General features: G+C 42.0%; 1 protein-coding gene across 2 annotated transcripts in view; it reads left to right on the top strand.

Moving 5' to 3' along the window:
- The window catches only part of RETREG1 (reticulophagy regulator 1), a 146,271-nt gene that overhangs the window by 38,784 nt on the left and 79,868 nt on the right, over window positions 1–27,619 (top strand). The window contains exons 1-3 of one of the 2 annotated variants that reach the window (XM_055112176.2): window positions 6,300–6,436; window positions 6,610–6,716; window positions 12,920–12,950. In XM_055112176.2, coding sequence (XP_054968151.1) covers window positions 6,656–6,716; window positions 12,920–12,950 — 92 coding nt within the window. In that variant the 5' untranslated portion in view covers window positions 6,300–6,436; window positions 6,610–6,655. Of the gene's footprint in view, window positions 1–6,299; window positions 6,437–6,609; window positions 6,717–12,919; window positions 12,951–27,619 lie in introns of those variants that run through there. The other variant, XM_014344836.4, reaches the window with a different exon arrangement.

Here is a 27,619-nt window from a genome sequence, read left to right as displayed (position 1 = left end):
CAGTAATAATAGGATGCTGCCGGAAATTGAATGCTGCAAGAAATGTTGAGCTTCCTGGCATGAGATCTATTTAAGTAGAGGTGGTTGATTGCAGCTGAGGGGATTTGTGGATCAGATGAAAGTAAATCAGATGACCTCTGAGCTCCTTCCAGCTCTGTGATTCTGTGACAGTCCTTCTCTGAGTGATGCCACAGCGTGCCAGTGTCAGGATCGCCCACACCCAGCAGATGGGGATTGTTTTTTGATGTCCTTACAGGCCAGTTTCCATGTAAAGATCGGTTAGAAACAATTTTGTTCAATTACTTTTTAAAGAAGAATTTTGATTTTATAAAATTACAAACTTAAAACTCATTTTTCTTTGAGCTTTCCATTTTAGCTAACAAAACATTATTTTGTTTATAAATCTAGCAAATTGTAACCATGTTCAAGAGAGTCTGACTGTTTCATTAAATAATAAATGATTGCTTTATTAAGTGATTAGTTTTGTTAGAAAGTTGAGTTATATTCCTTTGAACATTTTAAACTGCATTTGTAAATGTTATATTTTCTATATCCCTTTGAAGTACTTTATTATCAGAATAACTAAGGTTGCGCCAAAGACCTGAGAGGCGACCTGAATAAGACGGGGTAGCTGGAGCATCAGTAAGGATAACCCTGCAGTGACTGAAACACGTCAAATATGTTCAAACTCTTGAGTTCATAATAACAGGAAAAAAAGGAATAAGAAAACGTATGAGTCTGTTTTCACGCTGCTGATAAAGACATACTCGACACTGGGTAATTTATAAAGAAAAAGAGTCTTCATGGACTCACAGTTCCACGTGGCTGAGGAGGCCTCACAATCATGGTGGAAGGTGAAAGACACGTCTTACATCGTGGCAGGCAAGAGAGAATGAGAGCTAAGCAAAAGGGGTTTCCCCTGACAAAAACCATCAGATCTCGTGAGACTTACTTACTCCCACGAGAACAGTATGGGAGAAACCGCCCCTGTGATTCAATTGTCTCCCACTGGGTCCCTCCCACAACACATGAGAATTAGGAGAGCTACAATTCAAGATGAGATCTGGGTGGGGACACAGCCAAACCATATCAGTTACCTTTAGAGGACACTAGGGAACTGCTTCACTATCTTGAAAAAACCGGTAAAATAAAGGGAAGAACTCAAGAACTGATGCTGCCTTTCCGACGAGCTCCACCTCTCAGTGTAATTGGACATTGATGAGGGGAAGTTTCTCGTTATAACTGTGATCCAGCTATTACCCGAAGCAGGAGTGAAGGGCCGTCACCCCTTGTAGCCTCTGAGGAATCAGTCACTAGACAGGGATTGTCTGTGGCTGCCAATAGTGCAAGTGTAGCCACCAAGACATCCAGACAGTCTGCGTGTCTCTTGATGGAAACAGGCACTACCACCTATCTTTGGGTTTTAGAGGAAAAAAAAAACAACAACAAACCTAAGTCTTATCAAGCCTCTAGATCCACGTGCCAACTTATAGGCTACACAAAAGATCAAGGAAAATGTTAAACCAAATCACAAGGATACAACAAATGATTCCCAGAAGCTGGAAAACTTTATTGGAGAAATGAGCCTGACAGCAAGGGACCTATAAGGGTCCAGGACACTTAAAATCCACATCTGCCAATTTCAGCAGATGACTTTTTCAGATCCTGTTTCAGTCTGTGTGTGTGTGTGTGTGTGTGTGCGTGCACACAAAAATGAGTGGGGAAATATGAACCTTGATGGGATATTCGATGACATTAAGAATTAAAGTAATTTTTTAGATGTGATGGTGGTATTGTTATTTGGTTAAAAATATCTTGTTTTTGGCCAGGCACGGTGGCTCCTGCCTATAATCCCAGCACTTTGGGAGGTGGAGGCGGGCGGATCACAAGGTTAAGAGATCGAGACCATCCTGGCCAACATGGTGAAACCCCATCTCTACTAAAGATACAAACATTGGCCGGGCGCGGTGGCTCGTGCCTGTAATCCCAGCACTTCGGGAGGCCGAGGCAGGTGGATCACCTGAGGTCAGGAGTTCGAGACCAGCCTCAACATGGAGAGACCCTGTCTCTACTAAAAATACAAAATTAGCCGGGCGTGTTGGTACATGCCTGTAATCCCAGCTACTCGGGAGGCTGAGGCAGGGGAATTGCTTGAACCTGGGAGGCGGAGGTTGCGGTGAGCCGAGATCGTGCCATTGCACTCCAGCCTGGGCAACAAGAGCGAAACTCCGTCTCAAAAAATAAAAAAATAAAAAAATAAAAAATAAAGATACAAAAACTAGCTGGGCATGGTGGCTTGCACCTGTAGTCTCAGCTACTCAGGAGGCTGAGGCAGGAGAATTGCTTGAACCCAGGAGGTGGAGGTTGCACTGAGCCAAGATTGCGCCACTGCCCTCCAGCCTGGCGACAGAGCAAGACTCCATCTCAAAAAAAAAAAAAAAGAAAAAGAAAAAATCTTGTTTTTGAAGATAAATGGCAGTATTTGCAGATTAAATTACATGATGTTTGGGATTTGCTTCAAATAATTTCGGGGGAAGGATGAGCTTAGTGGGTGGGAATATGGAAGAAACAAGATTACCCATGAATGGAGAATTGTTGAAACCGGGTTTATTACACTCTGGCCTCTCTTTTTGTGTACGTTTGAAGTTTACCAAAACAAAAACTTTTTAAAAATTCCTTCATCTAATAACACAAACCCTCCCAAATATTAGGTACTACTTGAAAAATGAATAAACTAAAGAATAAACTCGTGTTTGTAAGATTTTAAATTTCCAATCACAAGTCTAAATTACTCAGCTACATATTTTGAAGTGGAGCCCTGAGACAAATCATCTTAAACATTATAAATAATTAAAGTACCAAAAGTGCTCAGATTTTTCTAAATACAGATTATTCTCTTAGGGTTTCGTTTCTCAAACATGTTTATATGACACTAACCCACCAAAGAATCAAATATGTAGTCCCATACAGTTTGGCATTACCTTGCTAAGCAATTGCTGGGCTTGTCTTCTCAGTGGACCGAGGATTCTCGATGACCAACAAGACCTTGGCCAATATGCCAACTGGGCCCTTGCCCAGGACAGAATAGACAGACATCCCGAGTGCTCTTTGGAGTTGCTGTGGCAATGCCTTCCAAATGAAGTCTGGCAGCCAGGCCTGTGGGTTGCAGTCCTGGCATTACCTAATTTTCTTTTTTATTATTCTTGGAAGTTTGTAACTTCCACTAAGAGAATAACTAACGGACTTTGTGCTTTGGTTCGTTTTGCATTTCATTGGTTTTGAAAAGATGCTTAAATAGCTTCCTGGCCAGCTCCAAAGACATTTAAACTTGAGGGAGCTTTCTGTCTGTGCTAGGGCTTTGCCTGACCCTGCAAAGAAAGCCATTCTAAGGAAGCATGCTGTTCGAACATTTGCAGGTTCTGTCTCATGCCATGTGAGCCGAGCTGCGCATTACAGCTCATTAGTGGGCCCTGAGTCAGGCGAGTGATTCACAGTCAGCATTTAAACGCGTAATAGAATTGAATGGAAAAAGTTGAACTGCATTATGAGTTGTAAGGAAAATATTTTTCAAAATTTGTTTTTCATTTATATGTATGTAAATATAAATGAGTTTCTTATTGTGGGTCACTGTGAAATCTGCCACTTCAATGTGAGGTCGGGAAAACTGGGAGCACCCAGAACATGAACAAGAGCAAGAATGAATCCTGAATTGAGAGTGAGGAGGCCGGCCCCAAACCAAGCAAACACCAGAATGCAGCCTTGCTTAAAACAAACAAGAGCTACAAAAATAGAGCAAGTGGTGGCTCCTTAGGGGAGGGACAAATTTAGTGGAGGAACAAATGATTGTTGCTAAAGACATGGACTGCAGCATTTTATTCTGTAACTTGTGTCTTTTATGTCTGTTCCATCTTTCTATGCTCCTAATTCACCATTCCCTTTTGGTAGCACAGTGCTTGGTGCCATTAGGCAATCAATAAATATTTATTAGATGCAAATACTAGTAATCAAACCACCTGTTTCAGGGGGCCTGGGAGGAGGAGCCTGGGGCCTGGGAATCTACATTTTAACAAGTTTTCCAGGCAGCCAACCTGGCAGCAGTTGCAGACTGTTATTTAAGAAACACTGACCTAGTCCACCTGCTCATTTTGCTGGCCCAGGCCATACAAACAGCATTTGAACCAGTGAGAGCTTGGGTTGGCCACCTTCTGGTGGAGGGCTCTACCCACCACGTCACCCAGCATCTCATGTTGATCTGCTTTTCACCAAACATACTGCATGACCTTCTAGTAGGTGGTCTGGACTCCATGCTTCCTTCCTACCCCGTCACATCCTTCCTGTTGCCCTCAGACATTTCCCTAAATCACCCATCATTTCACTTCCCTGCTCTATACCTTTGACTTTCTCTCTATTGCTTGTAGCATAAGACTTACTGCGCATTCTGCTTAACACAGTCTTCCCTGATCCTATCTCCCCAATCTTGTCTCTCTGCCAGTCTCTGAACCCTCTCCTTTTGCTTTCTCTTCCTGCTGAGGCCACCCCAGATTACTTGATGTACCACAGGTACCTCACCCTTTCCTGAGTCTGATCTTCTGTTCATGTTGTATTCTCTAATTGGAGGAGCCTCTATTTTCATCTGAATTGCATCCACCTCCCCAGACCCAGTTAAGTGCCGCTTCTATAAAAACTTCCCAGCCGGGTGTTGTGGCTTGTGCCTGTAATCCCAGCACTTTGGGAGGCCAAGGCCGGCGGATCACCTGAAGTCAGGAGTTTGAGACCAGCCTGGCCAACACGGTGAAACCCTGTCTGTACTAAAAATACAAATAAATTAGCTGGGCATGGTGGTAGACACCTATATTTCCAGCTACTTGGGCGGCTGAGGCAGGAGAATTGCTTGAACCTGAGAGGAGAAGTTTGCAGTGAGCCAAGATTGTGCCACTGCACTCCAGCCTGGGTGGCAAGAGTGAAACTCCATCTCAAAAAAAAAAAAAACAAAAAAAAAAACAAACCCAAAAAACCAATTAAAAAAAAAAAACCATTCCCTGCTTTGGAGCGAATCCATCCTCCCTCTCCCTGTGCCTTTCCTTGTTCTCTGCACATTTCTGTGACAGCACCTAAGCCTTGCCTGCCTTGGACTTTGTGAGCTTGGCCTGTGTTTGTCTGATGAGAAAGCAAGTTTGCAGAAGGCAGTATTCGTGTGTTCTTTACTTCTCTTTATAGCCTTGCAAACAGTCTTAAACTTTATTAAATTAATTTTTCTATGAGTTCTGATTCTATCAAAGTTAATATTCATTGGCAGCTTGGCCAATTAACTTGTGTAAACAGACCTCTAATCTCATGTGAAGGCTCAACGCTCTTTGTGATTTCTTTACAAACACACCCAAAAAAAGCACTGCAGGGTTTGTGTGCTGCTCATGGTCAATAATTTTTAGTTTGTTTCCCTGCAGAGAGGAGGTAGACAGGTAGCAAAAGGGGAGCATGATCTTAAAGAGAAAGAGTTAGCAAAGTGGATCTTCAATAACTGCTTTTTTTTTTTTGAGACAGAATCTCACTCTCTCACCAGGCTGGAGTGCAGTGGTGCGATCTTGGCTCACTGCAACCTCTGCCTCCCAGGTTCAAGTGATTCTCCTGCTTCAGACTCGGAGTAGCTGGGACTGCAGGCACACGCCACCATGCCTGGCTAACTTTTGTATTTTTAGTAGAGACGGGGTTTCACCATGTTGGCCAGGATGGTCTCAATCTCTTGACCTTGTGATCCGCCCGCCTCGGCCTCCCAAAATGCTGGGATTACAGGTGTGAGCCACCACGCCCGGCCAATAACTGCTGTTTTTAAGAGACGAGGGTGGGAGTAGTTAGAGAAGTGAATAGGGCGTAAATGAAAACACAAGACAGGGTGGTGACTAAAGGGCCTCTGTAGTGCAGCCCATCCGTGTCTGTTAGAGAGCCCTGCAGCTTGGCTCTGCAGCCCATCCTAACTCTGTTTCAGGTCACTTCCATTCTCCATCGGCTATTGGAGAAGCCCAGCACTGGGAGCAATATTTTGGTCCATGCCCGAGATAGCAAATCCTCTGCCCGAAATTGGAGGGTAGAGCAGAAAGCTTAGCACAAAAGTGCGCAGGCTCAGACACTTTCATTTTGCTGACTTTGATGCCTATTAAATAACTTTCATGCAGTCACACTGGGGTGATTTTGGAAAGTGAAATCATGCCAGGCACAGTGGCTCACGCCTGTAATCCTAGCACTTTGGGAGGCCGAGGTGGGTGGATCGCTTGACGACAGGAGTTCGTGATGAGCCTGGCCAACATGGCGAAACCCTGTCTCTACTGAAAATACAAAAATGAGCTTGGCGTGGTGGCTCATGCCTATAATCCCAGCTACTTGCGAAGCTGAGGCAGGAGAATCACTTGAACCAGGGAGGCAGAGGTTGCAGTGAGCTGAGGTAGTGCCACTGCACTCCAGCCTGGGCAACAGAGCGAGACTCTGTCTCAAAAAAAAAAAAAAGTGAAATCATTATTGAATGCATTTTTTGTTTCTGTGGCAGGAAGTAAACCCAATTTTGAAAAGGTTAAAAATCCTCAAATTGAAATACTGATTTGTGTTTCGCTGTTGCAGGTTCCTTGCATTGACTCCATGGAGAGTATATCACCTGATTTCCGTCATGATACTTGGGCGTGTTATTATGCAAATAATAAAGGATATGGTTTTGTCTAGAACAAGAGGTAAGAAAACTCAGATTTTATTTATATGGTATTTAATTTTCTAGACCCTGCATTTCTGATCTTTGTGTAGGCATATTAGCCAATTAGTCCTTTGAACAGAAGCAAATATAGGCATTGACTTAGCTGTTTTCAATACAATAATTTATTGAGGTAATGCTGTCTTTGTAGCTACTGCTTGTAGGTAAAAGGTTTGTGTGTGCTGGTTTTTCTCTTGGTCTTAAGAGCTATTTTAAATACCGCGTTGGTATTTAAGTAGGCTGCAGTGAGGATAACAGTTAAATATTTATTACATCTCACATGATGAAACTGGGCCACTGGAAAATGGACTAGTTTATGTAAAAATTTTCTCTGCCTCAATGAAGAAAAACAACTAATTCAGGGTTTAAAAGCAAGCGATGGTTAAATAATTTTAAAAAATGAGTTGATAATGAAAAATGAATAAATTTTAACATTAAGTTTAAAAGCAAGAGCTTGGTTTAAAAAAAAAAATTGGCCTGAGGTGCTTTTTGAGTAATTTGACTGCATTACAAATCTGACTCAAGTCTTTTACATACTTGGAGGGGCCTCTTGTACCACTGTTCGAGCTAGTTTTTGTAAACTTGGGAAAAGTCCTCCTGGGAATAATTAAGCCCCATAAACTTAAATGTAATGAGATAGATTTTATCAGAAATAGCCACCAGGAGGTTACAAAGAGACATTTAATTTCACTAAATGCACCCCAAATGGAGGGATGCTTTTGTTGGAGGTCCGTGTGGACTGATGTGCATCAGAGCTGCCTGGATTATAGTCCTGGCAGGGATATCTAGGCCCGCCCTATGGGAGGCACCCATCTCCTCCCTGATGGCAACTAGAAGCCAGCGATGTCAGCTGGTACGGATTTACTATCATGGTGTTCTAGGGATCTGCTTGAAATCCAGTTATAAGTCTTTACAGTTTTTAAACTCATCATGTAAACCATCTTTAGATTGTTTTATATTCGTGTGTTTCCAGGTTTGAAGATATTTCCTTCCCAAGATTCCAGGAAGGCAAACAAATTTGGTTTTGTGCCCTTAGTGCTTTCTGTGAATCTGTGGATTTCAGTTGTATTCTTCAATGCACTTTTCCTTCTCTCCCTTTTTTCCCTCTCTCTCCATCTTCACTTTCCTTTTTTCTGTTTCAGGGAATAGACACCTAACTCCCCAATTTCAGCCCAAACAGGCACTTGTTGTGATACTTGTTTACCACACATGTATCCAGGTTGCCTTGAGGTGGGGCATCTCCATGCATCAGGGTTTCATGCCAGAGTTCGTCTGTGGATCAGTCCTTGATGATTCTTATTTATCTGCCTTGACTCATATCTGGTAGAGGACAGCCTGTTTTCCTAAATAGACAGTAATATGTTCACCCTCTATAGGAACTCCCTCAGGGAAATCTCAGGACATAAAGCCACTCATACATTTTATCTGCAACCATTTTATCTTGGTGTAGAGTAAGCTAAACATGGACCCAGGAAGCAAGCTGAGCATCGGAGTGTTTTCAGTGTTTCCTCAAATTTGGCCCTAGTCTGGGCACAAGTTATAAGGAATAGACATGTGTGGAAGGCCAAAGGTAAAGCTGAAAGACTTTGCAACTGTCTTTTTCTCACCCCTGGCCCCTCACACACAGATCGTTTCCGCTGTTGACTCATGGGCTTGATATTCATGCAGATGTGGAAATTTCATACTCACAAATTGCAGGAAACCTTTACATTGCAAGGATTCAGTCCTTTAAAAAAATTAAGGTAGTAGAATAGAAAGAATGCCAGCCTAAAGGGCCTCATTTTTGAGCTAGTTCATTCCATTTCCTACCTGTGGAGAAGCCCCATGATAGACTGCATTTGTTTCTGTGGCTGTTGTAATAAATGACCACAAACTTGGTGTTTCAAAACAGCAGAAACATCTTCTCTTAAAGTTCTGAAGGACAGTAGTCCGAAGTCAGTGTCACTGGGCCCAAATCAAAGCGTTGGCAGGGCTGCATTCCCTCTGGAGTCTCTAAGGAAGGATCCATTCCTTGCCTCTTGCAGCTCCTGGGAGTTGCGGGCATTCCATGGCTTGCAGCCGCATCACTGCAATCTCTGTTTTCATGCTCACCTGACCTTCTCTTCTGTCTATGTCAAACTTCTCCATCTTCCTCTTGTAAGTACACTTACGATTGCATTTGGGGCCTACCTAGATAATCCAGTGTGATTTTCTCATCTCACATTTCTTAACCTAATCGCCTCAGCAGAGACCCTTTTTCCACTTGAAGTGACAATCACGGATTCCAGGGATTGTGACTTGGTATCTTTGTGAGCTGTGAGTCAGCCTCCTATACCATCTGAACCTCTCTGTCCTGTGAAATGGCAGAAAATATCCTCATACCACAGAGCTTTATAAGAGGTCAATAAAAGCGTCAAATAGAAGGGACTTCAGCATAGTAGCTGTCTACTTCGCCCAGCTGACATGTCATCAGGGCCACATGGGGTTTGTGTGTTCCTGGGTCAGTCCGTGTTGAGCCCCTTTCTGTGCTGAGGCCCAACCTGGGTGCTGGGCTCCCCGTGGGGAACCAAACCTCTCTCGAGGCAGAGCCTCCCTGCAATCCTGTAGATCAGGCCGTTGCCCAAGGACAGGCTTTCAGTCTTCACCGGATGACAGTGCTCTGAGTGTAGCATTTCTACTGCATGAAAAATTAAAAAAAAAAAAAAAAAAGAAAGCAATGGGAATGATTACTCTGTCTTCCTAGAGCTCTCTTTTCTGTGCTGAAGAAACTCTGGTGCCAGCTTCATCCTCCTTCAGTAGAGTCTCTTAGGACAAAGGCCCATTGGGGAGCCCTGTGAATAGTTGGCAGCAGCCCCATCTCGCAGGCCTCCTAGCGCAGGGTGCTGCTGCTGCGATGAATCAGTCTCTGCAGGGCACAATTTGGCTTCACGTTAGATCCAGATGCAGTTACGGTAACTCCATGGCTTCAATCAGAACTGCCAGCTGCTCTTGTTAGATGCCCTGGCTTATAGCAACGACAATGGCAATGAAAGGACGACCAAGTCAGCAGTCTCCTCTCCTTCCCTCTCTTCCAACTTCTCTGCTTCCCACGTTTTCTCGCTAAAAATATGAAACTTTTATTGTTGAGAGTTTAATTGTATCCTTCCCCCAGTTATTATTTTTGTTTTATTCTCTTAGAAAATTTTTAAGTGTACAGTATTGTTTCCCGTGCATATTGTTGTATAGCAGATCCCTAGAGTGTTTTCATCTTTGATGACTGCAACTCTGTTCCCATTGAACAGCCAAGTCCCCCTTTCCCCTGTTCCCCCTTCCTCCAGCCCCTGGCAACTGCCATTCTACTTTCTGCTTCTATGACTTTGACGACTCCCAGTTACAATCTTTGATACCATCTTAGGTGCTTAATATGAAATAGATGGATGAGGCCGGGTGCAGTGGCTCATGCCTCCGCATGATCTCAGCACTTTGGAAGGCCAAGGCGGGTGGATCACTTGAGGTCAGGAGTTTGAGACCAGCCTGGTCAACATGGTGAAACCCTGTCTCTACTAAAAATACAAAAAATTAGCCGGGCGTCGTGGTGGGCACCTGTAATCCCAGCTACTGAGGAGGCTGAGGCAGGAGAATCACTTGAACCCAGGAGGCAGAGGTTGCAGTGAGCTGAGATCACGCCATTGCACTCCAGCCTTGGTGACAGAGTGAGACTCCGTCTCAAAAAAAAAAAAAAAGTCAGTGATATCATCTTGTGAGTGAATGTTTGTGAAACCTGTGGGAGCCCATGTCTATTTTGTATTGCCTGTGAACATCCTCTCGCTGGGATGGATTCCTCTCTCTCCCTCTCTTTCTCATTGTTATGTACCTTGAGTGTGTGCTTCCCTGCATTAACGCCTTTGTCTGAACTCTGGGGAACTCTTCTATGGCCTGGAAAACTCCTCCTGCATCCTGAAACTTTTCCATGACTAGCTTCATTCTCTCTCATTGAGATAGAACCAGTCATATCTGCCCCCCGCTTTCTTTTCTGTTTGTTTGTTTGTTTATTTTTAGAATTGGGGTCTCACTGAGTTGCCCAGGCTGGAGTGCAGTGGTGTGATCATAGCTCACTGCAGCCTCGAGCTCCTGGGTCAAGTGATCCTCCCACCTCAGACTCCTGAGTGGCTAGGACTACAGGTGCATGCCACCACACTTGGCTAATTTTCTTTTTTAATTTTTGTAGAGATGGGGTCTTGCTGTGTTACCCAGGCTGGTTTTAAACTCCTGGCCTCAAGTGATCCTCCCGCTTTGGCCTCCCAAAGCACTGGAATTACAGGTGTGAGCCAGCGTGCCTGCCCCCCAGCTCTCTTGAAGATCTTCTCTAGCTACTGCCCTGTGCTGTGGGAGGAGGGCTCAGTGGGTGGCTCTGAGGCTCCCCCAGCCACCTGTGGAGCATCTGTAACCACTGCTGCTTTATACTTTCCTTCCTGTGAAATCTACACTGTCCATTGATGCCTGGCCTCAGCACCCTGGTTGCCATCAACTGTGGTCTCAGTAGGGATTGTGGCCCATGAACTGCAGTCCTTCGTGCACTCACCATTCTCTGTCATTCCAACTTGTACGCTCATAGCTTGTCAGATGGCCTGGATTTGGTTGCCTATCAGGTAGCCTCATCTTTGACCTTGGCCTTTGGAAGCACAGTGTCTCCAAGACCTGCAGAGTCTGCGAGTTAGTTCTCAGTGCACCCTGTCTCCACTCCTCCCTGGCCTTTCGTGCCTGTTGAACCAGCTCTTTGACTCTTGGATGGACTCTTTCCCTGCTAAGTCTCTTGCCACTTGTACTGTTCTTCAGCCCTGCCTTTAGACTGACTTCCTCCCTCCACTCAGCTCCTACCTGGTCCATGCTCAATGACTACAGAGATGCTGTCCTTACCATTCTAAAGGTCCTTGTTTCCTTATCCATCAGCTATACTCATTTCTTTACTTTTTAATAATAAAACAAACAAGCCAATGCCCATCCTATACCATCATCTACTTTCTCCACTCTTGGCTCCAGGATTGTTAGAGAATTGTCAAATGACAAGCTGAGCTGATGCTTTCCAACTTTCCAACTTTAGCTGAAACCTTATTATTGCTCACAGTCCCCTGCATTCTTTTGAGTTCTCCATTTGTTTTTATATGTCACCTTCCTCCAACAAGTTTGAAGAAGCTTATTTGGAACATAAGCACAAAACTGTTCAAAAGAGTTCTAGAAGAGGAGCAAGAGTCTAACCTGGTAACCATTGATTGATCAACAGATTTATCCACATGCATATTGGCAGCCAAGGCAAAAAGGAAAACCACATCAATTGCACAATTCTAATTATTTGAAAAAAATGAAGGAAGCAATTTTGAGACACTTATTTCTGGAAGTAAAGGTTAAGAAGGATTTATCCCATAGATCTTGATAGGGGATATTGAAAAACATAAGGGAAAACACATTTGGCTTTTTGTTAGATGGAAAATGCAGAAGCTTCCTCATGATCATTTCTTACATTGAGCTGCATTGAAGCTGGTAGCTGGGAGTATAATATCAAGATGTAGTCAAATAAAGACATTGATTGGAAAATTAAGAAAGCAAATTAGATCTAGGTGTGCATATGTATATGTGTGTGTGTGTGTGTGTGTATTTTATGTTTTATATTGATTTCATTTGCACCTACATAAAAGTCAAAACATCTAAACAATGAATAGATAAAAATCTCCTTTTTTCAAATAACAGTTGTCTTAGTTCTCCTTTTGTCGGCACCATGTCAAGACTCACCTTAAATGCCATTTCTATTATTGGCACTTTTTGAGCAGCTGCATTTTCTCTCTTCCCTGAACTCACATGGTGTGTGCCTCCCTCTTGTGTAGTTAGTTCCTATACTGCCTATCTTGGTTCATATTTACTTGGGTTCATATTTTGTCTGCCCCAGGGGACAATGAAGTCCCCGAGGCAGGGTCCATGTATTATAGAGTGTCCTATCTCCCACGGTACTCACCCAAGTGTTTTACATGTAGTAGGATCTCAATAAATATATGTGGACGAATTGCCTGAATTAGCCATGGTGCCAGCAGTGTACCCTGTATGACTTGATGGTGTCCTGAGTGTTAGAGATCTGAGCATTCCACTTTAAATAGCTTGGACTAGTTCAGAGTTGAGAAATATTTCAGGAGAAAAATACCTCTGTTAAGTTTCACATTTTGCTTCTCCCTGTTGCAGGTGCACAGTTGTGGAGAAGCCTCAGTGAAAGGTAGGGAACTTTCTTTCCGTGTTGTGCTTAATGGAGGGAGGGTGAGGGAGGGGACTGAGCCACCAAGATGTAGCTCTGAAATAGAATTTTAGTGACAGGAATCTAAATCCAAGAGTAATTTACCAGAGTGGGAAAATGAAGAAAAATACCATCAATCGGAGGCCAAGGATGAAGTTGGGACTCATTCTAGGAAGTGCTGTGTATCTTGCTATGATACTGGGCAACATGAATTTGTGAGAATCATAATGTGTGAGGATTTGGAAGGGAGGGGAGGGAGACATTTTCTTTTGGGGTTTCCTTTCAGACTCATTTTTGGGATGTGAACAAAACTGCTGTACTAGGAGAACAGGGCTGCATGCACTCAGTTGGAGAAGGCTGCTGGAATGTTCCCGAGGGTTAGCCATGCTGTCAGTTCAGAGGACTGTGGGGTGGGGGAGACACAGAGATAGGGTGAGAGGCTGTGAGGTGTGAGGGTGCAGGAGATGCTGACCGCCAGTGGGCTCCTTGCCCAGCCAGAGGCAAACCTCAGCTCTCTTTTTATGGAAGGTCCATCATTCATCCATTCTATGGTAAAGGGGCTGTTTCCAAATGGACAAGGAAAGGGCTGGGGCAGTTGATTGAGGGGACCACAGTGCACTCTACCAACTGGGTGTATGAGAGGCGGGAAAATGAGGGGAGTATGGGGATTAATATTGCAGTAAGATGAATTTTTGTAGGAATTGATTTTTTAAATTTCTGCCTTAAAATATATTTGTATTACTTAAAAACGATGGCTGAGGAGCCTGACTTGTATCTAAGTGGGCATCACAAAATGAATTGTACAAAAGGAGGACAAAATAATGCCATGAAAAATCTTATAAAAAATCACCCTGTATTTTATGTAATGCACCTTTGGAAGCTGTGCTTATGCAAATAAGGCCTATTTCAGCTGGAAAGGTTAATTTCATGATCTGTTTACAACTGCTTGCTTGTTCCTTCATTTCACATCCCAAATTTTCATGGGCAGGATGCAGACTTGCCAAGAGACTCAGGAGAGAGGGTGACATTGGATATAAGAAGAGAAACGTGATCCCTGGTGCTTCTCGTGGAGGTGGCGGGCAGCCTGGGAGGGGTGGGCTGGCCCCAGGGAAGAGCTGGCATAGGCTCTGGTAGGCATTTGTCTTGCCCTGTGCTCTGATCTGTGTGCTGCGCATAGGCAGGTTAAGGTTCTCTTTCTATTTTATAGAAACTTGCTTGTGGGAATGTCAAGATAAAGAGAACCTTAAATTACTCTTTTGAGATAGGGAAACAGCCATGTGTTTGGAATGGATTAAAATGTGTTTTGGGTTTTGCTGTCTATCTGCTTCATGCTCCAAGTGCTTTTTCTACATTGTCATCTTTTAGGGAAATCATTTAAATAAAAAACTGTAAGAGAACGTCTCAGCTGGAAGTAGGATCTGATTTATGCAGTATAATGTTGGAAATCAGTAAAAGACATCTATGAAGACAAGGAATTGCATACATAGTTTGTTCAGTATGAGTTTTTAGAATTATTTTAAATTGCAATTATGCACAGGCAATAATTTTCTTTACTGATAGAGTTTTATCAGTAGTAAAGAGGAGGATAAAGAAGAGAATGAAAAGCAAACTGAGAATTTAAAATCTGATTCCTAAGCAGAAAATACATTTCTGACCCAGCAGTTGTATAAATACAGTTGTATAAATAGAGCAGACAAGAAATACTGCTTAAGTTTTAGATTTCTTTTAAAAAGGAATAACAAAAAAGTTTGTATTCATATAATAAAATAATTTGTGTAATTGGAAACAGAAATTTAAGATATATTGTCAATGGATATGATGACATAATTTCTACAATCATGACAAAATATGTACAGTGACTCACTTAAGAAAGTTTCCTCTTTTCTTTTCCAGTATCTTAATTAACCCAACAAGTAAGGTTTGAAATACATGGAAAAAACGATTTATATTTTTAGGCCTTATTGATAGAAATAAAGATTAATTTTCAAAAAACTTTTCAATAAAAACAATTTCTATCTAGTAATATAAATACATTTTACCCACACAGGTCATCTTCTAAGACCAAATCTTCCTAAATTAATTGGTTAATTTAGGAATTAATAATATGATAAAGGATAGGAACTGGGATAGGGTGAGCATGGCTCTCATTTTTGTTTGCCAGCTCCATGTTTGTTAAAGACATTTACAGGCCAGGCACGGTGGCTTACGTTTGTAATCCCAGAAATTTGGGAGGCCAAGGTGGGCAGATTGCTTGAGCCCAGGAGTTTGAGACCAGCCTGGGCAATGGTAGGGAGACCCTAACTCTACAAAAAAATACAAAAATTAGCTGGGCATGGTGGCGCATGCATGTAAATTGAGCTACTTGGGAGGCTGAGGTGGGAGAATCTCTTGAACCCAGGAGGCAGAGGTTGCAGTGAGCGGAGATCACGCCACTGCACTCCAGCCTGGGCAACAGAGCGAGACCTTGTCTTAAAAAATAACATAAAATAAATTAAAGACATTTACTTTGTTCCTACAGAAATGTGTAGGCTCTGAGGAGTGATTCCTGCTAACTAAAGCTCTAAGACAAAGATTTGTAAGTATGAGTGAGAGGGATCTTGCTTTGCTAAGGAATTAAACTGTTCAGTGGGTTTGAATCTTGCATTAGTTGGTTCTCTCACACAGGCGTGATTTTTAAAAACAGTTTTAGATTTACAGAAAATTGAGAAGACAGTACAGACTTTCTATACACTCCCCGCCTCCTGGAAACAGTCCCCCCCGTCCCCCCATTAATAGCATCCTACATTGGTGTGGTACATTTGTTACAATCAATGAAGCAATAGCTAACTTATTCTTATTAACTAAAGTCCATGCTTTATTCCGATTTCCTTAGTTCTTACCTAATGTCACTTTTGTGTTTCAGGATCCCATCTAGGATCCCACATTGCATTTATTTGTCATGTCCCTTTAAGCTCCTCTTAGCTGTTCCAGTTTTTGAGACTTCCTTTGTTTTGGTTGATATGGGCAGTTTTGAGGCGTACTAGTCATTGATGCCTCCTCTTGAAATTTGTCTGATGTTTTTCTCATGATTAGATTGGGTATGTGTTTTTGGGAGAAAAATCTCAGAGGTAAAATGTCATTTTCATCATCCTATCAAGGGTACAAGCCATCAACATGTGTTATGACTGAAGTAGTGTTTGTCAGGTATCTCTAAGTTGGTTCTCTTAAGCAGGAGAGTCTATTGGGGAAACTGAATTAAGATCTGAAGGCTGTTGATGAGAACAGCCAGGGATTTGGATGTTTGCTGAAGATGGCACGCTTAAGGCACACAGGCCCTAGGCATGTATCCACCTCAGGGCTGGCAGTTTGGAGCCCATGTCCTAGTCCTGCCCGCCACAGATATCCTGGGCTGCCTTGGGTAAGTGTCTTAAGCTTTCTTTCTTTCTTTTTCTTTTTTTTGAGACAGAGTTTCGCTCTTGTTGCCCAGGCTGGAGTGCAATGGCGCGATCTCAGCTCACTGCAACCTCTGCCTCCTGGGTTCAAGCCATTCTCCTGCCTCAGCCTCCCGAGTAGCTAGGATTATAAGCATGTGCCACCACGCCTGGCTAATTTTGTATTTTTAGTAGAGATGGGGTTTCTCCATGTTGGTTAGGCTGATCTCGAACTCCCGACCTCAGGTGATCTGCCTGCCTTTGGCATCCCAAAGTGCTGGGATTACAGGCATGAGCCACTGTGCCCGGCAGTGTCTTAAGCTTTCTATGCCTGGGTTACCTCATTTGTCAGGCAAGGAAATCGAGGCTTTCTTTCTAACTGTGGTTGGGGGAAGATTAGACAAGCTGAGCTAGCGTAATTTCAATGGATTTGAAAAAGCACTCCATGCTCTTTGACTCAGGGTTCTTTCAGATTTACTGAGACTCAGTTTGACTGGTCAAGGTATTTTCTCCCCTTCTTTCTTGCACCCACAACCCTTCTGAATGCATCTAAAATTTGCATGTGAGAATTTCTGCTGTGCTCTCTCTTAATACAGAAGCTGTTTGAGTGTTTAATGATGATTTGGAAAAAATATTAGCACAGCAGAACCGAAGGACATACTTTGCTAACTGTTAGGTTTGGTTACGGAGTGAGAAACTCCCTATTCTAGGGCTTTTGTTAGACTTAGGCTATTTCTCTCCTTTGGGGAAGTGCTCACATGTCCCAGAGAAGGCAGGCTACTGGAAATACCATTTATTTGTATTTTTATTTTATTTTATTTTATTTATTTTATTATTATTATTTTTTGAGACGGAGTCTTGCTCTGTCGCCCAGGCTGGAGTGTGGTAGAGCGATCTTGGCTCTCTGCAAGCTCCACCTCCCAGGTTCATGCCATTCTCCTGCCTCAGCCTCCCGAGTAGCTGGGACTACAGGTGCCCACCACCATGCCCGGCTAATTTTTTGTATTTTTAGTAGAGATGGGGTTTCACCATGTTAGCCAGGATGGTCTTGATCTCCTGACCTCATGATCCACCCGACTCGGCCTCCCAAAGTGCTGGGATTACAGGCATAAGCCACCGCGCCCGGCTGGAAGTACCGTTTATAGGGAGGGTCTTATTCATTCTAGAACTGGTTAGGTGTATATCCAGGTACAGCTAACTTTCATCCTGGTCCCAACCGTGCAGCTCGTGGTCCTGCCAACTTCACTTCTCTTTTGGCCTCAGTTTTTCATCTGGTTAGTGGGAGGTACAAGTGAATTGTTGCAAGTACCCCATACAGCCTGAGAAGTGTATGATGGTGCAATGTGAGGGATTTATGTGTCCCTTTCATATTGTTGTCTTTTTACACCAAGTTACACCAAAGGGATACTTTCCTCGGTGTGTCCACTGCAGTTTCCAATGTGTAATGCTATTTACCACATTGGAGATGTGAAGTTACGTACTTATTCCTTGAATTTCTTTGATGATTTGATATGTTGTCTGCAGTGATTCTTAGCATCTGGCACTAGATAGTGCTTATATTTTTAACACTGAAAAATTAAAAAACACTTTATTTCAAGAACAAAATACAGTGACTGATAAGTAGATCTTTGAAGGCAGACAGAGGTGCTCTTTTGCTCATGTGAGCCATGTGGGATTAGGGTTTTTTCACCTCCACATTCACAGGTGCTGAGCTCAGAAACCTCCCCCTCACATGGCAGGAGCTAGAAATCACCTCCAACTGCCCTTTGGCTGCACAACTGAGATTCTCAGGTTAGTCAGAAAGGCTTAATTTTTCCTCTTTCTTCATTGGGCTAGATCTCAGGATAAGCCAAGCCTTTTTTCCATGGCGTTTCATGACCTTTAAGAAGCATTCCTAGCATTAATTTCACTGTTTAAAAAAAATGGATCAAATAGTGGGCCATTCACCACTCACAGTGCCATTGTTAAGCTTTTACATTGAGAAGTAACTTCTCCTTTCCTTCCCTACAATCCTAATGGCTCGTTATGTAGATCACAAACTATCATTTACTCTTTGGGAAAAATTGCTTTTGTCAACTACACTAAGCTTAAAGTATTTCCTTCAAAATTTAGCATAAAGATGGTAGTAGATATGTACACTTATGCAGGTGTGGTTTTTCTGGACGTTTAAAGAGTATTCATAAAGTTCACAAATGTTACACTGAATGTAATGTTAAACCCAGGGTCTAATTTCTGATGGCCTCATCAACAATCAACATTAGGTAATTTTAGTCATATGCCGTTCACATGTCAATATTTGTACCTGGAAAATTCCTTTGTGAAAATGTGGTTCTCAGTGGGTATGTTCTGAGAAGGACCCATGCTTGACCTATTTCTTTAATAAACACTATACCATCTGTGAACAGGATTTACATAGAGCTGTCTGCCAACAGAACCAAATTGACATCTTTATGGTTCATTCCTAGCACTGAATTGAAACCTGATCCATAGTATTATAATAGTTTTTCCTTTCTGCATGAAACTGTAGCATTTGATTGAATAAAGTCCTCTTAACGAATGAGAAAGTATGCATGTGACCTTTTCTGTATGCACAGCATCATTTAAAAACATAAAACTGTTTTCAGTTTGGCCAGGTTTTTCCAAGTATGTTATAAATTAGAAAGAAATAACTTTACATACAACAAATCATTCAAAATTTCTTTAATAGTTGGTACATTATAACTCAGATGAACAAGTTATTCTCATCATGAATCTTGTTTTATTGTTTGGTGCCAATTTAAAGCAATTTTTTCCTTGGCATCTAAAGCTTGAAACCTGAAAATTATGGCTGAGAGCTATCGGATTTTCTGATAGATATTCCAGGAATCCAGATGCCCCTAGTGGTGTGCTCTCTGCAGGAAGTAGATGGGGCTTCCCAAGCTTGCAGCTAGGCCATTGCATCTGATGGCCTTACCTTGAGCTGATTCTTGAGAGGCAGAGCACAGATTCAACAGAGTCAGTCTTTCCAGAGCCAGCAGGGATTAGCAAAGGGAGTCGTGAGGTTTTTTTTGCCTCTAGCTTGGTCAGATTGTGGGCGTCCTCAGCCTGTCTGTCTCTCAAACTCTTAGGAGAAGCAGTTGTGTGGCCCTGATTCTTGCAATGAAATGCTCTTTTGTTTTGTGGGCTTCCAGAAAATGGCCAGTGAAAATGCTCTAGTTGGTTGTATGCTTTCAAGCGGGCGGAGGGGTTGGAGGTGGGAAGGTGAAAGGATTCAAGAATCTTTGGTTGTAAAACCCAAGTCCTTGGTGTTCACCCAGCTTATAGGCCCAGAACAAATTGGAGCACTTAAATCAGAGATGTCTAACACATTAAATCCTTGAGCACAACATTATGTCACTCTTAAAAGTAGAAAGTCATCTAGTGTTTGCTAAATTGTCTCCTCTAAGGAATGGAACTTAGTGAGAAAAATGTATTTTTTATATTTATGACTCATATCTTTATTTATATCAAACTTGCCTGGATTAGCCACAGATTGGCTGATCTGAATTCCCAAATAAAAAGCATTAAATGTTTACCTGATACCTTAAGAGGTTTAATCACGCTCCATGTTAAGTGTAACAGTAATTCTGACATTCATGTGTTGTAACTACTAGACTTCACAGTTTGAATTTGTTCTAATGTGTCTTAAAGTCACCTTATAACTTGCACTTTATAATCTTGTACCTGGACCTTGTAACTTGTACAGTAAGACTTGAACCTTGTTAATAAGGCATCATATTTGAAAGCTGTATTTTTTAGTTTTCTGTTCAGTCACAACTATAGACAGAGAGCCACATCTTCATGAGTTTTAAAAGAAAATCTTGCTGTGAAGGATACATTGTTGTTTTAGTCTGTTTTGTGTTGCTGTAACAGATTATCTGAGACTGGGCAATATATAAAGGAAAGAAATTCATTGCTTATAGTTCTGAAGGCTGAGAAGTCCAAGGTCAAGGGGTCTGCATGTTTGAGGACCTTCTTGATATGTCATCCCATGGTGAAGATGGAAGGGCAGGAAAACCCGAGAGAGCAAGAAAGGGCCAAACTCGCTTTGTTGTTGTTTGTTTTATTTTTTTTAAGAGACAGAGTCTCGCTCTGTCACTCAGGCTGGAGTGCAGTGGTGCAATCATAGTTCACTGCAGCCTCAAACTCCTGGGCTCAGGCAGTTTTCCTGCCTCAGTTCCCGGAGTAGATGAGACTACAGTCATGCACCATCACACTCAGCTCCAACTCACTTTTATTTTTTTCATTAGTTTTTTTTTCTTATTTCTTTTTAAAATTTTTGTTTTTTCTTTCTTTTTTTTTAATTTTGTTTTTTCTCAAACTCACTTTTATAACAAGCCCACTGTCATGGTAACTAACCCACTCCTGCTATAAAAACATTAATCCATTCATGAAGGCAGAGCCCCCATGTCTTAATCACATCTTAATATCATCATGATGGCAATTAAATTTCAACATGAGTTTTGCAGGGGACGTTCAAACCATAGCAATTAGATTAAATTAAAAAAGCATCCCTCAAAAGAATCACTTAAATTCAGAATATGCTGGACATACGCATTATACGTAAGCCTATCTGTGCTTGGGTAAATCTTTGGCTGAAGAGGCCTAGGCGAGCCTGGGAACTAAGCACCAGTTTTAAAGTCTGTACCCTGCCAAAATCAGAACCCGAATGGGCCTTTTATTCCCTTTTTCAAAAATAATAATTGAGCACAATTCTGCAGTCATATATTGCACAATGGAGAGTCAAAGCCCTTTTCTTCCTCTCTCCGAAGAAAGAACAGATCCATTCATTGACTGACAGCAAGCTCTTAGCCAGAGCTGCTCAGATTTGGTCCGAAAGTTTCTCCAAGTTCTACATGCAGTTTCTAATCTGTGGTTAATTTTTTAAAGTTGTGCTTTGAAAATTAGATCCACTGAAGACAAGTATGAAACAAGAGACTAGAAGTAGGTTTTAAAGCTGTTTTGGAATAAAAGGATGTGGAGAACTGTAGTTATTATTTCTTACCATCAGTGGTGTACCTACATAAAAAATTATGAGTTTTTAAAAAAAGTCTCATGCTGAACAATTAAGGGCCACTCTTTTCTCTCAAGAGTCCATCCAACTCAAGTAAGTACGTGCCTAGAATGTAAGTTCAAGGGAAGAGCCTTCTAGGAAATTGACGTGGATCTTCAGGAGAGCAACGGATATATTTCTTGAGACGTTAAAATGATGGCCAGGTGCAGTGGCTCACGACTTTAATGCCAGCACTATGGGAGGCCGAGGCGGGCAGATCACCTGAGATCAGGAGTTCAAGACCAGCCTAGGCAACATGGTGAAACCCTGTCTCTACTAAAAACACAAAAATTAGCCAGGCATGTTGGCAGGTGCCTATATTCCCAGCTACTTGTAAGGCTGAGGCAGGAGAATCAGTTGAACCCAGGAGGCGGAGGTTGCAGTGAGCCAAGATGGTGCCACTGTACTCCAGCCTGGGTGACAGAGCGAGGCTCCATCTCAAAAAAAATAAAATGAAACAAGAGGTGCGTATCATATCCTAGTTTCTCTGTTGTTGAGGGTGATACATTTTTCAGACCCATTCCTGATTGCATATTCCTTTCACAGGCAACATGTTCTCCTTAAATTCAGATTTGTCAAGTCAAAACAGGAAACTAGGGGATCCAGGATTTTAGGTGGGTCTGGCAGCAGTGGACATTAGGTAACTTATAAATGACTTAATACTCAGAACTCCCTAAGCAAAAGATACTCAATGTTATATTTTCTTATAATTAATAATTTTTGTTGCTCGGGATCGTTTTTGACATTCCTTTAAGTTAATGTAATTTTATGACAATCTGATTGAACATGAGTTCAATCACCCATTTTTCATTATTTTGGGGCTACTTCATCCTCGCTCGGTAGCTCACGCCTGTAATTCCAGCACTTTGGGAGGCCGAGGCGGGAGGATCACGAGGTCAGGAGATCGAGACCATCCTGGCTAACACAGTGAAACCCCGTCTCTACTAAAAATACACACAAAAAAATTAGCCGGGCGTGGCGGCGGGTGCCTGTATTCCCAGCTCCGGAGGCTGAGGCAGGAGAATGGCGTGAACCTGGGAGGCGGAGCTTGTGGTGAGCCAAGATCACGCCACTGCACTCAAGCCTGGGCGACAGAGCGAGACTCTGTCTCCAAAAAAAAAAGAAAAAAAAAAAGGTGTTTCCTGTGGCAGTGCCTTGGGCCTACACAGCTGCTTGATAACAAATGAAAGGTAAAACTCTGATGGTTTTATCAGTGTTTTCAGATTCTCATAACCCCAGGTTTATTAGGTTTGATTAGTTAGCAGATCCTGAGTTATTATGGATTTGAAATGCGTGAAGTTCATTTATAAATATGGAAAATAACTAGGCTAGAATAATTGTTACCTAATAGCATGCTTGCGTCAATAAATTTAAATTATAAAAGAAAAAATGATTAGTAGTTAACATTTCTCTTAACTCATCCTATGCTGTGTTGCAGTTATATGAATATAAATTAAGATTTTGCAGGTGGTTAGAAATCTATTTCTCTTATTATTTATTTATCTATAGTCCCCAAACATTGTTACCTGTAGTCATATTTGCCTAGTAGCATTTATAAAATAACTTTAATTTTTCCCCAATTGTAAAGGTAATACAGTGCTAATTTAGGAAATCAAAAATAAAGGAAACTACACAGAAGAATACCCAAATCACTTAGAGACTCATCACCTAGAAATTAAACTCACTTTCCAATTTTTAGTTTATTTTGTTGCAGTCTTTTTGTAGAATGACATATGTGTTTGTTCATTCATCCATCCTTTCAACAGATATTTATTGAGTACCTTTATTGTCAGACCATCTTCTCAGCATTTGTGAAAGGAAAGAAATGTAAAAACAGGCCAAGTGTGGTGGCTCATGCTTGTATCCCCAGCACTTTGGGAGGCTGAGACAAGCAGATTGCCTGAGCTCAGGAATTTGACACCAGCCTGGCCAACATGGTGAAACCCTGTCTCTACTAAAATACAGAAATGTAGTCGGGTGTGGTGGTTCGTGCCTGTAGTCCCAGGTACTTGGGAGGCTGAGGCAGGAGAATTGCTTGAGCCTGGGAGATGGAGGTTGCAGTGAGCCCAGATTGCGCCACTGCACCCCAGCCTGGGTCACAGAGCGAGACTCTGTCTCAAAAATAAAAATAAATTAATAAATAGACAACCCTGTCCTTGTAGAGTTTATATTCTAGTTAGTGAGTCAGAAAAGAATTACTGCAATATATAATGTTAGATGGTGAAATGGGTTGAGTGGCAACTAAAGCAGGAGAGGGAGTAGGGAGTGATGAGGGGCCAGGGAGAGTCCAGTTTGTAATATGGCACTCAGGAAAGATGTTACTGGAGATTTTTGAGCAAGAACTTGTAGGAGGTGAGGTTGCAGATTGTGTCTGTATGAAGAGCTTTTAGGCGGCAGGAACAGGGAGTGCAAAGGCCCCAAGGCCGGGGCTTGTGTGAGGGTGATCGTTGTGTTATATCAGTAAGTTTTGTTTTATTTTCTTATTGGTGGTATGTAGCCGTAGTGACTGGGACCAGTGGAATATTGTGTAGCCAATAAAGATCATGTTGTAGAAGAATATATAGGGACATGAAAGATCATCCTTTATTGTTAATTTTGTATCAAAAATTGTAGATTTAAAGTATGCGCAGTGAGGTATATGCGCAGTACATAATAATTGTATGTTGGTACATAAATGTAGTTATCTCAGGGTGAGGGGAATATAAGTGTTTTTTATTTTCTTGATTTGTTCACCCTTATTACATTATTTTTCCTATAATGAACATTCTTTTATCAAGAGGGGAAACAAAAGACATTCAATGAAAAAGAGGGTGTCCCCGCAGGCAGGGTGAATGTGGGGAGGTGACAACCAGCACTCTGCAGGCAGCAGCACCTGGCATTTAGTTCACCTGAGTGCCCAGGGCTCCGGCTCCCAAGCTGCTGTGGAGAGGCAGGCGCCGGTTACAGGAGAGGGACTGGCACAGCCCAGTCAGAGGAATCCAAGGTCAGGGACAAAGTCCAGAGAAACAAGCGAGGCTCAACGGAGAGGTTCCAGCCTTGGAAATGTCAGCATCATTCCAGGTGGGGGGCCCAGCCAGGCCGAGTGTCTTTTGACACAAAGTCTCACAGGATTGGGGTGAAGAAAAATGATTTATTTCCAAGGTCAGGTGAGATCAAAGTTCTTAAATTCTTGCTTTCTGAGGCTCAAAGGCAAGCTCAAAGGTTCAGCCTCCAGGTACAAGTGACAGGGTTGAATGCATATTCTGGTGACTTAGGTGTAAACCCAAAAATGTTTCAAGATTTGGAAACTCTTTGTATCATCCAGAATAAGATTTAAATCTTATCCTTGTGGTCCGAACTGTAGTCTTTGGACAACAAGAGGGAATCTGAGAGAATATCGTGTTCTCTTTCAACAACCTATCCCTGGGTTCTGTCAGTGGGCAGGTCTGTCTGTCTGTCAGCCTACCTATGTATGTTCCTTAGGTACATGTTAGTGATCATATTGAATATACTGAATGATATTTGTAATATATATATAAGTTGTAAAACGTAATAAAATGAATATACATGAACCTATTATCCAATCAGGACTGATACAGTTGCTCCCCCGCCCACCCTGTCCTGCTGCCTGCCAGAAGCAAGCATGGTCCTGAAGTTTGTGCTCCTCATTCATTTGCTTTTCAAAAAAAAACCCCGCTTATATTTAAATGAAATATGAATATTCATACATTTAAACAAAATCTAAATATATTTAAACAAAATCTAATCTAAATATTTATATATTTAAACAAGGTATAAATGTTTATATATTCAAAGTATAGATATTTATATATTTATTTATTTATTTTTATTTTTTTTTTTTGAGACGGAGTCTCGCTCTGTCGCCCAGGCTGGAGTGCAGTGGCGCGATCTCGGCTCACTGCAAGCTCCACCTCCCGGGTTCACGCCATTCTCCTGCCTCAGCCTCCCGAGTAGCTGGGACTACAGGCGCCCGCTACCACGCCCGGCTAATTTTTTGTATTTTTAGTAGAGACGGGGGTTTCACCGTGTTAGCCAGGATGGTCTCGATCTCCTGACCTCGTGATCCGCCCGCCTCGGCCTCCCAAAGTGCTGGGATTACAGGCGTGAGCCACCGCGCCCGGCCCCAGATATTTATATATTTAAACAAAATATAAACATGTATATATTTAAACCAAGTATGAATATTTATATATTTAAATCACATATATGTATCCCTAAATAAAGTTTTTGTTTTTAAGGTGTATCACAATGGTACCATATTTATGTGCTCTTCTAGGACTAGTGTTTTTTTTTTTTTTTTTTACATGTTTTTTAAAAAGATCAGTTGTGTTGCTGTATATAGCTGTAGTTCATTCATTTTTTGTGGCTGTACAATATTCCATCATGTGGACTATATCACAACTTATTTATCTGCTCTTTTTGCACTGACTTTGGATTTTTTTTTTTTCCATAGTGTCCACTGTTTCTGTTTCTGAGTTTACTATATGGCAGTACAAATGGTCATTTAAAGGAAAAAGGTAAATGCCTAATGCTTAAAGTGAACAGTTCCCAAAGCCAGAATATTGTATATTTGAAAGGTTGTGTAAAATTTATACCAATACAAGGGCTGTGACACCTAGCATGGAAATATTCTTGTGAGTTCTTGGGAGGTTTTTTTGTCTTTAGTCTGTGCGTGCTCAGCCCTGTTCTAGGGCTGGCTGCCACTAGAGGGGGTGTGAGCGATGGGACATCAGTTTCAGAGAAGCTAAGAATAGTTTGGCTACTGCAGAACCTAGCCGTGTGGCTCCAAAGTGTGATTAGTACCTACACATTTCAGCAGGGCAAAAGCATTAATGTTGTTCTAGTTACAAGAAGAAAGTCCGATGAAAGGTGACTTCTATACCTGTACCTGTGTGCACAGGTGTGCATGGATACTCATATATTTTAGAGTAGTAGGGGGAGTGAAAAAAATTAACAGGGACTAATTAAGAGAAGTGATTGAAGGATGGATCGATGGAGAATATGACAGAGAAAGTGGGGGTGGGCAGGAAATTCACAAATGAATGACATGAATCAATGACAAATGGTTGTATTTTTTAGTTGACAAACAAGCTAAGCATCTGTGAGGTCTCTAAGAACTAAATGGTACTTTGAGTTCATGACCCTTTTACTGTTTGTTTCTATCCGCTGTCTTATATAAAATCTTTTGAATGTTGTTTATCATGTGCTCTCCAAAGTCTTTCCTTCCCTCCTTGCTCTTTGACTTAGTCTTTTGACTTAGTATTTTCCTTTTCTTGAGGGCTCCAGATCATCTTGAGTTGTGAATCCTAGAAAATAACTTAATTTGCAAGTAATTGTGTGGAAAGAGGGGGTATTAGTGAGTTGTTGGCTCCCAGGCATAAATTAACCTGTTAAATACTGAGGGCAAAGGTTCCTGCTTGTTAGAAGAGTGTACAAGAGCAGTAGCTGCTAAAGAATGTCTTCCACACCATTGTGTGTTTGGGGCAGGCTGAATAATCCCATCTCCACCAAAGAAGTCCACACCGTAACTCAGAACCTGTGAATACATGACCTCAGATGGCAGGAGGGACTTTGCAGATGGGATCAAGGATCTTGAGATGGGTGGATGATCCTGGAGTATCCAGGTGGCCCCATGTCATCACAAAGGTTCTTTTAGGAAGGAGGCAGGTCAAAGAGAGACAATGCGAGGCTGCAGGCTGTGACTATGGAGCAAGGGACCAAGAGTGAAGGAAAACAGGTGGCCTCTAGAAGCTGGAAGAAGCCAGGAGACACCATCTCCCCGAGAGCCTCTGAAAGGAATGCATCCCAGCTGACCCAGATTAGAGTCTGGCCACCAGAACTGCAAGATGATGAATTTTTGTGGTGTTCAGACACTAAATTTGTAATTTGTCACAACAGGAATGGGAAACTAATCTAGTATTTCTTATGATGTGAAAGAACCAGCTTTGATTTGGAAATGTAGAGGGCAGTTTTTCCAACTCATGTCTCCGTCTATGAAAGAATGAAGTTTGACCCTGATTTGTGGGAGAGCTTATCCTGAAACAAGGAGGGCTAGAGTGACATGGGGTGGTAACATTTTTGGGAGGGAGCCAAGAATGGGCCTGGGAGAATGTCCTCACTGGGCAAGTAGAAATAAGAGGGTTTGATGAAAAATGAACCAACATGGCCAA

This window comes from Pan paniscus, chromosome 4 (assembly GCF_029289425.2).
Source record: "Pan paniscus chromosome 4, NHGRI_mPanPan1-v2.0_pri, whole genome shotgun sequence".
Classification (NCBI taxonomy): Eukaryota; Metazoa; Chordata; class Mammalia; order Primates; family Hominidae; genus Pan; species Pan paniscus.
The sequence above is the reverse complement of the archived record's forward strand: the minus strand, read 5'-3'. Positions and strand labels throughout refer to the sequence as shown.